This window comes from Hydra vulgaris, chromosome 03 (genome assembly GCF_038396675.1).
Source record: "Hydra vulgaris chromosome 03, alternate assembly HydraT2T_AEP".
Lineage (NCBI taxonomy): Eukaryota > Metazoa > Cnidaria > Hydrozoa > Anthoathecata > Hydridae > Hydra > Hydra vulgaris.
The window spans coordinates 22,746,014-22,763,060 of NC_088922.1; the positions used below are offsets into that span (position 1 = coordinate 22,746,014).

Here is a 17,047-nt window from a genome sequence, read left to right on the forward strand (position 1 = left end):
TTGCTTCTTTTTAGCAAACTCCTGATAAAGTTTCTTTGTTAATTTTGTAAAAACGTGTTGCAAATTTATAGCAAAAATCAAGATTAGCATATGGTGGGAATAATACACAAAATAAGAATGGTTGCAATAGCAGCAATTCAATGGAATAAATCAAAAATGACTTCTAATTAACTTCAAACAAACTAATTCATATTTATCACAAACTACAAACATTACTTAGCTTTTTGAAGTCACTGTGCTTGGTTTTTAACACAGAAGTAACATTCCAAGATTTACTTTTAAGCAAATTTAATCTTAACAAGTCTGCAAGCAACCAATATTTAAATTGGGAGTTAAAAGAACGCGAAAGAGAGAGAGAGTTAGGAGGCAAGAAACAGCTAAAAAAGGAAAAAATTGTAAAAAAAGAAAAGTATAAAAACAGAAGAAAACTTCATAGTGTCAATATTCAAGGCAAAAAACTAGATAAATAGAAGGTTCTTGAACACAAAAAAACAGTTACAGTAAAAGAGTGAAACTTTGAGGCGTTAAATCCACTTAAGGTGTTGTATTATACAATATGAAAATGAAAAAAATCAAAAAAATAAATCACATCACTTTTATGTGGAGATTTTGTAACTGATAAAAAATAATATAAAAGATAAAGAATAATAGAGAATAGAATAAAAAATAGAAAAAAATTTAACTCATTATTTTAACTACTCACCATTTTTAATGTTTTTGATCCTTCATAAATCAAAATAAATATTGCATAATATATTTTATTTTACCTAACTTAAAAATGTGTAATCTTGTCAAAAGTATACAAACAAGCAAATTTAAATAATATAAAAATTGTGTAAACAAAAAATGCATATATACATATATATATATATATATATATATATATATATATATATATATATATATATATATATATATATATTTATTTATTTATTTATCTCTCTCTCTCTCTCTCTCTCTCTCTCTCTATATATATATATATATATATATATATATATATATATATATATATATATATATATATATATATATATATATATATATACATAAATAAATATATATATATATATATATAAATATATATATAAATATATATATATATTTATATATATATATATATACATAAATATATATATTTATATATATATATATAAATATATATATATATACATGTATATATATATGTATATATATACATACATATAAATATATATATATATATACACATATATATACATATATATATATATACATATATATATAAATATATATATGTATATAAATAGATATGTATATATATATATATATATATATATATATATATATATATATATATATATATATATATATATATATATATATATATATATATATAGGCTTGGCCAGAAAGGCGTGCGATTTCACACCATAATATGACCACAAAAAAACTATTTGATTTAGAATCACACCATAATTTTAGATTTAGATTTCACACCATAATATGACCACAAAAAAACTATTTGATTTAGAAAACTTGACCGTGGCTATTAAGATGTTTTGAAAATTTGTATACTTTTTAAAAATGCGCTGAAAAAATTATCTTAACTATAAAGAAACTTAAAACAAAAACTTATCCTAAAAAAAGCAAATATATCTTCGTAAAAAAAAAACAAAAAATAAAATAAAAACAACTTAACTAATCAAAAAAATTAAAATTTAACTAAAATAAATAATAAACTATATTAATAAGATTATTTAAAATCCATTTGGAATAAATAACTTTGAATCATTTATCTTTATAAATGTTTTTATAATATAATATTATGCAAAACCCATTTAAATAAAGTAACAACTTACATCTAGCGATTGTTTAATAAATACGCACATTTAAAAGTTAAAAAAAAGTTTCTCAACACTTCTTTGCAGTAATGTAAACAAAATAAAAAATAATTAAATCGTTTCTTTATAAAGTTGAAATAATTTATATATATATATATATATATATATATATATATATATATATATATATATATATATATATATATATAGTGCTTTTCATTAATTTAGGCGCGCTCATATTTGAGAATAGAAATTTTTAGTTTTTTAACGATAAAACATAAACAAAAAAAGATTTCGGTTTAGATTTTTCTATTTATTAGATAAATACATACAAAATACAAAATTTAAAAAAAATTTACAAAAACAATATAAATGCTAAGTAATAATTAGGTACAACTACATAGTATTAAAAAAATAAGACAAAAAAAATTATTCATAAATTTAGACGCACGTTACATTAGGAGGCGTAATTTATGAACCAATCAATATTTTGTGTATCCACCTTTTGCTTTAATACAACTAAGAACTCTTCTAGGCATAGACTCAACAAGATTTTTGCACATCACTTCTGGGACCCTATACTAGGTCTCCTTAAGGACGTCCTTCAGCTGGCCAAGTGTGGAAATTCCTTTCCAAATTATGCCATTGTATCTTTCACACTGACCATTACCCTGAGGATTATAAGGAGCAGTTCTCCCAGGTTGACACCTCAAGAGTTAAGAAAATTGCGGAGCTCTGTAGACATGAAGCAAGTGCCTCAATCTGAATGTATATAAGCTGGCATACCAAATAAAGTGAGAAGTTGAGTTAAACATTTAATTACGGTTGAAGTAGAGATATCATGACAAGGAAATATGAAGGGAAATCTTAAAAACTCATCAACAACTGTTAAAAAATATTTGTAGCTAGATGAAGACGGAATATGTCCTTTAAAATCCATGCTTAGTTGCTCAAATGGTTGAGTAGATTTTATTAAAGTGTGGTTAAAATTGCTTACATAGTATTTAGGTTTTAATCCAAAACAAATTTGACACAAAAAAATGTTTTTTTTTACATTATCAATTAAAAAAAGGCAGATTTTTCGATTTTATAAAATAATACATTCTGATGATTCCAGGGTGGCAAAGAGATTCGTGTAGTTCCTTAAGAGAGGGTCCGTTTATAGTCATAGAGCAACAAGATCTAGAGAGGGCATCAGCAACAAAATTGTTACGCCCAGGGTGATAAACTATATCATAGCTATACGAAGAAAGTTCTATCCTCCATCTCAGAATCTTGTCATTCTTAATTTTTCCAAAATGAATACTTTTAAATTGGAAAAGATGTCCATTGGCCAAAATGAAAACTTTTAAATTGGAAAAGATGTCCATTGGACTCAAAAGCAGTATAATACTTGTCACTTTCTAGGAGAGGTAGTTGGTGATGAGCACTTTTAAATCAAATGTGCTAAATAATATATATTTTGCAACAGAGTTAACTAATTCATTGATGTTAGGTAAAGGATAAGCATTAAGTAATGTAAAGTGATTTACTGTTTGTGAGTAATCAATGACCATGCGTTTCTTATGTCTCTCGTTCCTGGTAACAACTATTTGTGATCGCTAAGGAGAGTTACTGGGTTCAATTATATTTAATTCCAAAAGTTTTTTGGTTTCTTGCTCAATGAATGCTTTGTCCTCTGAGTTATACCGCCTAGAAAGTGAAGTAATCGGTCTACATTCTGGAGATAATAAAGGAAAAAGTTCATTCTGGAGATAGAAAAAGGAAAAGAGTGCTAGCTTTCATTGTAATACTATTTAGAGAACAAATTTTTAAAGAATCTTTTTTACCACCATAATTGATATAAATACTCTTGTGCAACTGTAGGAAATCTCTACCAAGTATGATTTGTTCGCAAGAGTTGGGTATAACCAAAAAGTTAATATTTGAGTACTTCATACTAAATAGAGTCAAGTTAGTTGAAACTTTACCTATAACATATAACATATAACGATAAGTAAGGATCAGCCATAGAGACTCTTTTTTTAGAAGGGAGTATATTAAGTTTTAAAGAGTCGAATAATGATTTGATTATAAATGTTTCAGAGCTTTCAGTGTCAAGAAGAGCTCTTAACTTAACCCTAGCAATATAGATATAAACAATATAGTTGAGTGAGTTGATAGAAGAGCAAGTAATCAAGGTTAAACTTGGTGCATGGAAGTTAGCAGCAGCAGCAGACGTGACAAAGTTCTTTGATGATTTGCATAGTTTCTTTAAATTTCCTTTCTTACCACAATTGTTACATTCTGCGCCTCTGACAGGACATTGTCGAGGGTGACGTTTTCTTTCACAGAAATAACAAAGTCCACTAGGCTTAGTAGAAACTGAAGCAGGCTCAGTAATACATTCAGAATGTTTATTAATTGTAGCAACATTACTATACTCTGTATGTGAATACATATCATTATTTCTTTAAGCGTCTTCTAATGAACGAGCTTGATTATAGGCCTCAGTAAGTTTAAGAGTAGAGTTTTCTAGTAGTTGTTGGCGAATATGATGAGAGCTTAGACCACTTATAAATGAATCACAAATGTATTCTTCACAATGTTCTGAAGCAGAAAACTGTTTAAAGTTCCAATCTTTACTGAGTGTACATAAGGCCTGCAAAAACTTATCAATAGATTCTCTGGATGATTGTTTACATGAAGCTAACTGATGTCTGGAAAATAATTCATTTTTAGGTTTTACAAATAAGTTTTCCAGGATTTCTATAACGCCATCAAATGATTCAATGTCAGCAATTTAGTCGAACACAGAAGAAGATAAATAGTTAATGAAGACATCTAAATTATCTTCTGATTGTATAGTTTTCATGAAGTTTGTAAAAGTTCTAAACCAGTGTGACCATTCTTTAGAAGCTGATGCAAAACTAGGATTGCTGTCAAATCGCTCCGGTCTTAGATATTTATCCATTAAAATATGAAGAATAAATTGTAATGTAGTAAATTTAATAGTCTATAATTAACTCTAAGCCAACATAGAAGGCTTTATTCTTCATATAATAATATGTAAACTAAAATATACAAACAGGTTAGTTTTAGTATACTTATAATTAAACTCAACAAGGATAATAATAATTGTATATATATATATATATATATATATATATATATATATATATATATATATATATATATATATATATATATATTTATATTTATACATATATATATATATATTATATATATATATATATATATATATATATATATATATATATGTATATATATATAATACTGCTGGTTTAAGTCTGCTACATCGACTGAGGGTTTGGCATGGGGCAGCAACCTTTTCTTTCCTTATTCTTTGTTTTTTTTCTTTTTCAGAAAATTCATATTTAATTAATGTAATAAAAATATGGTAATAATTTGTTACATAAATATGCTATAGTAGATATATTTTTTTTATATATTCATAAACTACTACTACTACTACTACTACTACTACTACTACTACTACTACTACTACTACTACTACTACTACTACTACTACTACTACTACTACTACTACTACTACTACCAGGGACAATTGTAGGAAAATAATTTGGACTGCAGTATCCCTCCCCCCCCCCCTTACATGCCAATGCATGTTGTAAGGATACATTGATGGAAAAATTGAAAAATAAAGGTATTTTTAAGCTAAAAAACGTTAAAAATAGAAAAATTTGCCAATTAAATAAAAAGGTCCTCAACTACTGAATTAAGAATTTAAAACAGAAAAAAAACTTGCGCAAATAAGTTCAACACTGTCAAAAAGGGTCTAAAATTACCCCTGACTGACAAATTACCTATTACTGCAAATTAGGTTGTTGAAGCACAAACATGTTCTGGTTACTTTAATTTTTGTTAAAAAAAACAAAACAGATTGCAATCTGTTGAAAAGCTAATCACTTATTCAAGTTTTCGCTCTTACTTTTGATCCTTTTTAGAAACCATATATCAAATCTGTTGCAAAATTAGCATCTACTAAGGTTGCATCTCTTTATCATGTTTGCCACTTTCTTACTTCAGATTCTATTCTTTATCTCTATAAATCTCTAATCCGTCCTTATATGAAATATTGTTGTCATATCTGGAGCAGATCTTCAAATGGTGCCCTTTCTCATATAGACAAGTTGCAAAAATGCATTGTAAGCAATGTTAGACTTGCTCTTGCAGCCAACCTTCAATCATTGTTATTGTATCATAATGTTGCTTCTTTCTCTTTTCTATAAATACTATAATTGGTGCTGCTCTAAAGAGCTAACGTTTCTTTTGCCATCTACTAAAATCCATTCTTGTGTTACTCGTCATTCAATTAAGTCTCATTCTTTTACTGTGACTGTTCCTAAGTGTTCCAAAAAATTCTTTTTTATTTAGTTTTTTCTTCGTAAATCAGTTCTTTGCCAAAAATTTTATGAATCAGGAAAACAAGATGAAGGGAGCAAATTCCAAAGACTTAGGAATTTGCTCCCTTTATCTTGTTTTCCTGATTCATAAAATTTGCATTCTTTTAAGTTGTCTGTTAATCATTATTAACTTCATAGTGGTTACTATATGATATAGTAAATACTATCTCAAAATGTTTATGCTTATGAATATTGGTAATGTATACATTAACATTGAAAAAAAAAAGAAACAAAGAATGAAAACATACCACAAATGTAGATTTATTGCAGTAAAACAAACATTTAAAAATTGAGGTGATAAATCTTCTATAATGTTATAGTAAATAACTTCTCATCTCAATTATAATTTAGAATTGCAATAAATCCTTTTGGAATTATTATAAAAGATTGCACTTATGTGGTTTGTGAAAAATTGTTTCATCATTTATACCTTTACCATTATGTAACTATTTTTGCAGACAACTCATTAAAATATTTAACATTTATGCACAAAAAAGTTAATTCAGTAGTTAAAATATGTATTAACTTTACTTACTTTTTTAAGCAAATAGATCTATTAAATTTTTTTTTTTGGTTAAGAAAATTTAAAAACAATCCATTTATAAATCATTAATCACGTGCTTACGCAAATTTCGTCTTAAATACGTAACTTCTGAGATGACAAATTTATTATTTAAAGTTTTTTTTCGTAAAATACATTTGAAAATATTAGATTACACCTTACTAATGATCATTTTCAAATGTATTTTACAGCGATTTTTGGTTTTATTATACAAAAACTTTGAAGTAATAATAACATTATATATTTATCAAAAAACCTTTTAAAAGTTTTTTGATAAATATATAAAACGACGGTTTGCAAACCTCACAGAGGCTCAAATAGAAAATAAAAAGTAGTAACAATTATCTAACCATTTAACTTGATTATTTTTGAGATAAAAATAAGAATTTACAACAATTTTTATGAAATTAAATTAAGCCAATAGTAGAAGTAGAATAAGAAAAAAAAAATTTAATTAGTTCTCGGAGCGCAATATTACGGCTTAAATGCTTTAATGGAAGCGTGGCGCAGTGGTCACTGACCAAGCACAAGCAAGCACTCTGACCACTGGTCAGAGTGCTTGCTTCAGAATTAAACAAGGTTCAATCAGGGGCGGATTCAGACCATCAAATAAGTGAGGGCGATTTTTCAGCAACCCCACAAATCTTTTTTATATAGTTTTCGTTTGAATATTACTCTTTTTCTGTCATACTCTTAATTAAAAATTAAAGGGTTATATATAATATATATTACTCTTTAATTTTTAATTTTAATCTTTAATTCTAAACAAACTACTTTAATTTTTAAAACTACTTTTTATCGATAGTTATCGATAATAACAAATTTAATAGGATTTAAAATAAAAAAACGGCACGAGGTCACGAGGGTTTGATATAAACTACAGAATAGTATACTCAATGCGTAGATGTGGTCAAGGCTTTGCTGGTATTAATCGCTTTAATGCACTTATGAATTTTCCACCACCATTTACATCAAATAACTATATTAAGATTGTTTTTAAGTTAAAAAAAAAGTGTTAAGTTTATTGCCACTCAAACTATGGATGATACAGCTCAAGAACTAAAAGAGTTATCCAAAAATCAACAACAGAATAATTTTTATAATGTACTTGTGTCATGTGATGACACCTGGCAAAGACGAGGATTTTCATCGCTAAATGGAACAGTTAGTTGCATTTTAATGGACACAGGTAAAGTTTTGGACGAAGTTCCGATGAGCAGGTATAAAAAAAATGTAAGAACATTTACAAAATGACAGACTCATTTGAGAAAACCAATTTAGAACTCAATCACCATTGTTAAGCAAGTTTTACTGGATCAGCACCAAATATGGAAACAGAAGGCACAAAAATTATTTTTTCAAGATCCACAAAGTCGCAAATGAGGCATACCGAATTATATGGAGATGGGGATTCTAAAAGTTTTATTGCAGTGGAAAACATTTACAATGGTATAAAAGTTGTAAAGAGAGAATGTATAGGGCATGTGCAAAAGAGAGTAGGAACCTATTTACGAAAGCTAAAAAAGGAAAAAAAAAGGAATAGGTGGAAAAGGAAAACTAACAAATGCAATTATTTACAAGCTTCAGAACTACTGTGGCTTAGCTATCAGGCTGCATGTTGGTGATAAACAAGCCATGAAAAAAGGAATAATAAGTGGTTTTTGCCACGTGGCATCGAATAAAATTAACAATCTTCATGTAAATTATCCGACTGAAAAAAATAGTTGGTGCGGGTATCAAAAAGCTGTGGCGAGTAATGAAGTTGACAAGTTTAGGCATGGCCCAGGCTTGCCAACAAATATTGCATTGCGAGTTAGAAAAGTTATAAATTAGTTGAAATGTGATTCACTTCTTGACAAGTGCTTACATGGAAAAACACAAAATCAAAATGAGTCATTTAATAATATGGTTTGGAAACGTTTGTCCAAATCAACATTTGTTGGTTTACAACAACTTTCTTTGGGCATCTATAATGCTGTATCTAACTTTAACATTGGAGCTAAAGCTGTTTTAAATTTGTATGAAAAACTAAATATGGTTCCAGGATTTTATACCAATCTTGGGTGTGATAAAATCAATACAAAAAGGATTAAAAGTTCAATAAAACATAATGAAGTTAAAAATGTTCTCCGTCGTCGTCAAATTAGAGGACAAAAAAAAAAAAGATTATAAAAAAAGCAAAATGAAGGAAAAACCTATAAAGCAGGATTATTTTAAAGTTAATCTTAAAGATGTTATTTTTATTTTATTTAGTTTTTTTATTCTGGGTATGCTGTTTTCTTATTTTTAGTTATATATCGTTTTTTTGATAAAAAATGTTTTTCATGTGATATAGTCTTTTTATATAAAGTTATAGATAATGTAGATGTTGTATAAATTTCCATTATCAAAACACCTTTTCAATTGATTTTATTATGCTTAGAATTGAAAAGCTTTAAAAAATAATATCTTACTGTAACTCTTTTTACAAAATGTTTTACGTTTTGCTTATTTTCTCAGATTGCATTTTTTGCGAATTTAATAGAATTTAGAAATGTAGAAACTTTGGTTCTATTATAGCTTTTGAGCTGATATTTTTACACAACACACATAATAAATTGTTTCATGCAATAAACCAAAAGTTTGATTTCAATATTTTATATTGTCTGTTATTAACTTTTCTACTTTCTTCTTTCTCAATTTTATGTTGAAAATATAGAAAAATATTGTCAATTTTTTAAAAACTCAAAAAGACATCCTTCCCGAAATAATATTTCACTTTTTTTTGGTTTATTGCATGCATCTAATGTAAAGAAATAATGTTAGAAAGTTTTATTGAAAAACAGTGTACCAACCCAAGGGAATTAGATTTCTAAATTTCAAGAATTTATGACTTTCGCCATTTTGAATTTGTAACCATGGCAACAGCTGAAATTTTTTAAAAATGAAAACATATTTTTTTAAACACTATTATAATATCCTTTCTAATGAATAACCTAAAAATCCTATGAACTTGGAAGTTGTTGAAATATTTTTGAGGGGGATAAGCCCCCCTAAAGGGGAAACCCCCTCTAAATTTACCCAAATTTTATAAAAAATATTTTTATTTATTTATGCATTTTAATGTATGCAGAATTCAAAATTATTTGTTTATTTACTGATTTTAATCATTAAATCCTTCAAGTTTAGCATTTTTTTAAGGAACCTTAAAATTTATACTATAGCAACGCCCATAGCAACGGTGTAGCACCTCATTAAAAATTCTAATAACTTATGTGTATTTTTGAATAGCTGCAGTAAAATGCTTGAGTTGGCTTCTTTACTTATCCAGCGAGCGAAAAAAGTCTGGTTTATCAAGTCAGATTACAGTTTTCTGTTATACTGAAGCTTTTCGGTTAGCACTCAATAAGATGCATCAAAGGTACACTTTTAATTTTTTTTAAAACGCCGACCTAGAAAGCGCGTCACATATATATATATATATATATATATATATATATATATATATATATATATTATATATATATATATATATATATATATATATATATATATATATATATATATATATATATATATATATATATATATATATATATATATATATATATATATATATATATATATATATATATATATATATATATATATATATATATATATATATATATATATATATATATATAAATTGTAAAGACATACCTTATAATATGATTATATAATTATATAAGTGATAAGTCACTTATAAGTGACTTATATTTATTTTAATACCTTATATTATAATGTATGTCTTTACAATTTATATATATATATACATACATACATACATGCATATATATATATATATACATACATACATATATATATATATATATACATACATACATACATACATATATATATACAGTGGGGTGCAAAAAAAAAGCCACACTAACATTTTCCCTTGATTTTACGTATATAATGTATAAGAAAGCAAAACTAAAAAAATTGGATGTGGTTGTGAAAAACCTTGGACAAAAAAGGTATGTTTATATATACACTAATTTTTATTTAAATAAAATCTTTAAAAAACAGATTAATACAAACGCATTTAATATTGTAGAAAACAACTACCAGATATAGACATTAGACAAATTATTGAAGCTGCTGACCAAGGAGAGTCTCACAGAAGCATTATAAAACGTTTCAAACGACAAAACTCAACTGTTAGTAGATTGGTGAAGAAATATAAACACACTGGCACAGCTGAAAGGTCTGTTAGAACTGGGAGAAAGCGTAAAACATCAAAAAAGGAAGATCGCTATATTCTTAATGCCGTCAAAAAAGATAGTAAAATCATGTTCTGAGATAAAACTAGAATTGAACCTTACTAATATCTCAAAATGGACAATATCTCGTTGAATAAAAGCATCCGGGGAGTTTTTTGCTGGAAAGCAAATAAAAAAACCTTTTGTTAGTGAAATCAATTGCAAAAAAAGATTAAAGTGGTGCATTGAGCACAAAGATTGGACATTTGAGCAACGGGCTAAAGTTATTTGGCGCAATGACTCTCCTTTTGTGTTGTTTCATAATAGTCAATCTCACTGCTGGAAATTAATTGGGGAAAAGTTCAACCCCCAAACGTGCAAGGCAACCATTAAACATGACAAAAAAATTATTGTTTGGGGTTGTTTTAGTGCACACTAAGTTGGTAAGCTTTACCGGGTGGAGGGTACCATGGACCAGCATTTGTACCACAAAATCTTAGTTTATCAACTTGGACCAAGTATAGAAGAACTTTTCCCTAATAATGACTACATTTTTCAACAAGATAATAATCCCAAACATACAGCACGGTGGAATAAAAGATATCTGGAATCGAAATTGATACCAGTTATGTCTTGGCCAGCACAGTCTCCTGATTTAAATTCAATAGAAAATCTTTGGTCTATATTGAATAGAAAATTGCAATATCGTTGGGCAACAAATGAAGATGAACTGTTCCAAATTCTTCTTGCTAGTTGTAATGCTTTACCAAATGACTTATTAAAAAGACTTGTAGATAGTATGCCTTCTAGATGCGCAGAAGTCATAAGGATGGCCAATTAAGTACTAATACGGCTAAAACTTGAACAACGCTTTACAAATCCTAATTTCTTTTCATTGCATGTAATGTGCAATAATATTATGTACATTTCTTTAAAAATTGTCCTGAATTACTACTATTATATGATTTAAAAACATTTTTTAATGTTTTTTTATCAAAAAATTGAGTGTGGTCTTTTTTTTTGCACCCCACTGTGTGTATATATATATATATATATATATATATATATATATATATATATATATATATATATATATATATATATATATATATATATATATATACATATATATATATAAATATATATATATATATATATATATGTATGTATATATATATATACATACAGTTAAATATATACTCATATATATTACACATATATGATAGATATATATATTTATATATATATATGTGTATTTAGTTATTTATATATATACAAATAGTTAAATATATAGACATATATATTTATATACACATATATTTATGTGTATATAAATATATATTATATATATATACATAAATGTATATATATATATACACATGTAATTTTTAATAAATAAAAAATATATGTTTTTATATATAATATATAAATAAGGTTCATTATCATTTTAGATGCACATCACGTTATGTCAACATCAACTTCAAATTCAATTTCAGTTATGGAAACAAAGCACATTTTAGCAACATATGCAGATGTTAGTGCTAAAATAAAAGAGCATGAATTATTGCACACTGTTCATTACATTGTAGGTTTTACAAGAAGCATGGAAAAAAGCTTTGAAGGTGTTCTCTTTTTCAAATTTAAAATATTATTTTATAATAATGTGTTATATTGTGTTTACATGGTATAACATATGCTGTATACCTTTTACTGGTAAACAAAAGGAATGGAGTTGTTACACAAATTGTATAGTTATCTGGTTTATGAAATAAGCAATATTTTGTTCACTATGTATAATCTGCTGGATAATCTATTGTAAAAGTAAAAATCTTAAATATTGACAGCTGTCATATTTTAAGATTTTTATTGCTCTATTGTAGAAATTTTAGTTTGTCAAAGATACAAAATATGTTTAGAAACGTAAAATAATCTCATGGATAAACTAAAAAACTAATGGGGAAAACATTATTTACTTGTGGAAAATTATTTAAAGTTAGGCAGTAACCCTGTATTGACCTTTATTGCTTTATGCACCTAATTAAATATATATTTAGTGAAAAATTTTTTATAAAGTTTATTTTCATGTTAGTCAAATATACATGTAAGTATGTATTTTGCTATAACATTTACTCTCTCTCTCTCTCTCTCTCTCTCTCTTTCTCTCTCTCTCTCTCTCTCTCTCTCTCTCTCTCTCTCTCTCTCTCTCTCTCTCTCTCTCTCTATATATATATATATATATATATATATATATATATATATATATATATATATATATATATATATATATATATATATATATATATATATATATATATATATATTATCCTTTTAAAAGTTAATAATGTGATAAAATTTCCTCTTTAACTCCTCTTTCTTATTTTTTCATTTCTTGATGGTTGCATAATGTTCAAAATTCATGGTCTGCAAAACTGGTTAATGTCTGAAATGAGGATTGGGCTGTAAAAAATCTTTAAAAACTTCTAGTAAATCAATGCCATCTAGCATAAAAAATGGCGCTGTTGACCCCTGTCCAAACCCCAGTTATGTGGAAACATGGACGTTAAACCTATAAAAAAATCCTCTAATTTTTATTCAAAATTTTGTAGTTTTTCAAAAATATTCTCTAAATTAAATGCAAAATCTCCCTTTAAAATCCCCTTATATCCTCTTTTTCTTATAAAAATTTTATGTGGCCACCCTGTAGATACAATTACAGCGAATAATAGTGTACTTTGGGAAAATTCCTTATTCAGGAATGCCTTATATTGTTATTTCTAATAAAGTTTTAGATTGTCACCATGGGTTTGGCAGAAATGTTTCAAAAAAATATGATTAGAAAAAAATAAAAAAAAACATGATGTAACTAAAAATTTGCTTATAATGGTGCTGTTTATGATGACACTCTATTGAATAACATTTTGTGCCTTATTGATTAATCCTAGTGGCAGTTCTATTTCCATGTTTATCGCTCTTTCATCTTTGTCCATTATTTAAAAGTCTAGTTTGTTTGTTTTCCATCCTTAGTTTGAAACGTTGATTCTGACATGCACTGGTCGAGGAAATTTTAAAAATAAATTTTGTTTAACTTTATTTAGTAAATCACTGAATTATCACCTTCCCCCTAGTAAATCATTAAAGTTGCATTTGAATTATACTCTGCCCTTAGTAAATCATTCAATATGAGATTTATGTTAACGGTGTTGAATGACAATGATAGAACTGATATAACTGTTATTATTATGTAGGTATATATTTTTTGTACTGTAATTGAAATTTCTAGAGCTTTTGATATATAAGTTGTAGGATTATTTCTTTAATTTAGGAACATTGGAAAAAGGCAACTGTCAATCTTACTTTAATTAGTATATTTATTGTCCAAAATATATTAATTTTAATTTAAAGGTACAGTAATATTAATTTATATATTTTTTCAAGTTTAAACTTCAACTTTTTTATTCTTGCTATTTCTATTGTTTTATTTTATAAACTGGTATTATATATTATATTAAATTTTTATTAAAAGGATTATATTTTATTCGAATTTAAAAATGTCTTGGTATTATATTCTTTTTTCCTATTTTTTTAGTTCGTACTTGAGGTTCTGTCCTTCTTCATTATTTTTATTTAATTTCTCTACTGTTGAAATATGGTTTAAATTTAGTAAATTTTCATGATTTAAAATTTACTTTATTGATCATTTGCCAACAGTTTAGGTTGTAAAATTCTATTTAATACAAGGTAAGAACAACTTTGTTTTGTGGTAATACCACTAAACGTTTTTTTGTGATTATCAATATGTTAGTTTTTGTTTAACTTTATTTTTGTGTAACTGGATTTGTTATGGCTTTTCATAGCTTGTGATGGTATTGTTCATAACTGTTTTTGTCATGGAAACAATAATTTTTTTCTTTACTTGTGGTAAAAAATAAAAATAATATATGATTTAAAAAAATTGTTTGATGTTAAAGTGAAAATGATTTGATTGTAGTATAGATACAAAATATATAGACATATTTTGTAATTTATTGTGCAAGATTAATATAACTACTCTAGATTACTTACAAAGCTACTAAGCATTTCTTGATAGCAGTATCACTAAAGACCAGATTTGTAAATTGGATACTACTATAGCTTATTTTAAAACTTTGGTTTTAAACAAATTAAAAAAATTTTTTGTAGAAATTAAAAGAGTGCAGTCTTGCAGTTTTTCGATCTCAGAAATTTTGAAAAAATATATATTGTTTTTATACTTATAGAGATTTTTTATGTTCACTATTTTTGAATGGTCTATCAGTGAATGAATTATACAAAATTTTGTTTACAGACTTACTTTTTCTTGCAGGGGCTATGTTCATCAAGGTTTGTAATGTTTCGTATTCTTATTTATAGGAAAGGAAATTGCTTTAATATTTGTTTTTGATAAATGAATTTCTGGAGAAAAAAAATTATACCTACTCTTCCTATGTTTCAAATTTATTACGGGCCTAAAGCATTCGTGTTATACAAACTAATTTTAGACTAAAATAATCAGATAGTACTGTATAAATAAATTAAAACCAAAAAAAACATAAAAAATGAATATTTTCATTAAACCATTTCAAGTAAATTAAATGTAAAATGACTAATATTTCCATTAAAGCACATTAATTAAATTTAATTATATATAAGCTAAATATAAAATGAACTGCTGCACCACACTATATAAATGTAATTTATCATAAACAAAGGCTAAAATGATTAATTTCAAATAAATAAAAATAAATATAAACAAAAAACAAAACGAGTACCATCACTAAAACCAGAATAAAATAAATTTAATATAAAACTGATATTTATAGTATAGCATTTTAATTTAAACTAAATAGTAAAAGAATGACTACAATAAAACGTATTTATCAATTTGCATATGTAGTAGTAGTAGTAGTAGTATTTAAACTGTAGCTGTTAAAAAAACAGCGAGTTAGTTAAAAACTCACTTTGACAGCTTTTGACAATCTTAAAATATACAAAAATTTTCTAAAGATAATAATGAACATATTAAAAAAAAATATATATATATAAAGTTAGTTCTAAGTTTTTTTTTTTTTTAATGCCAAAAATTTGTCCAAACTGTTTTTGAAAATGTTTACATTTCCTGACATGACCACTTCCAATTGCAATTTGTTCCACAAATTCACAGTTCTATTTATGATAAATTCATATCTTGGCATAAACTTGGTTTGCTCTCTGCTGTATTTTCTGCTGTGACCTCTGCATGCTTTTGAAAATACTGGTTTGTTTAAAAGGTCTACTGCTTCAATCTCATTAAAAATCTTAAATATTTGAATAAGATCTCCTCTCTTCCTTCTTTCTGACAACGTTGTTGAACCAAGTATCTGTAAACGGTCTTCATACAGCAAGCTTCTTAAGTTCTTTATCATCCTTGTCACTCTGTGTTGCACCCTTTCTAATATTTCAATGTCACCTTTGCAGTTTGGTGACCAAACTGGCGCTGCAAATTCAATCAGAGGTCTAACAAAAGTAGTATATAGTTGCTTGAGAAGATGCTGAACCAAATGAACAAAAGTGTTTATTATCATTCCCATTATTGCATTAGCTTTTGATGAACACGCTACTATGTGTTTCTTCCATTTCAGTGATGTATCAAAATTTACACCAAGATCACGTTCATGCGTAGAATTATTAATTTTTGACCCATTTACTGTGTAATTAAAATTTATGTTGTTTTTTCCATATTGCATAACTACACATTTACTTTCATTCAGTTTGATTAACCATTTTTCTGACCAATCTTCTATAATATTTAAATCTCTTTGAACTAATTTGGCGTCCTCAATTGAATATACAGCTGATAAGATTTTAGTGTCCTCTGCATATATTTTCACCATATTTTTGATTTTTTCTGGCAAGTCATTTATGTATGCTATGAAAAGGAATGGCCCCAGAATGGATCCCTGTGGAACGCCACTTGATACTTTTTTCCATGTTGACACCGCTTCACCCTGGACAACTCT

The 17,047-nt window shown here is 26.3% G+C and overlaps 1 protein-coding gene across 4 annotated transcripts in view; it reads right to left on the bottom strand.

Annotated features, from left to right (window-relative positions):
* LOC100214282 (sex comb on midleg-like protein 2) overlaps positions 1 to 6,994 on the bottom strand; it is a 52,119-nt gene extending 45,125 nt beyond the window's left edge. The window contains exons 1-2 of one of the 4 annotated variants that reach the window (XM_065792666.1): positions 6,781 to 6,870; positions 704 to 771 (exon numbers count right to left, since the gene is read on the bottom strand). In XM_065792666.1, coding sequence (XP_065648738.1) covers positions 704 to 706 — 3 coding nt within the window. In that variant the 5' untranslated portion in view covers positions 707 to 771; positions 6,781 to 6,870. Of the gene's footprint in view, positions 1 to 703; positions 772 to 6,780 lie in introns of those variants that run through there. The other 3 variants (XM_065792668.1, XM_065792669.1, XM_065792667.1) reach the window with 3 other exon arrangements.
* Between the last annotated feature and the right edge of the window lie 10,053 nt (positions 6,995 to 17,047).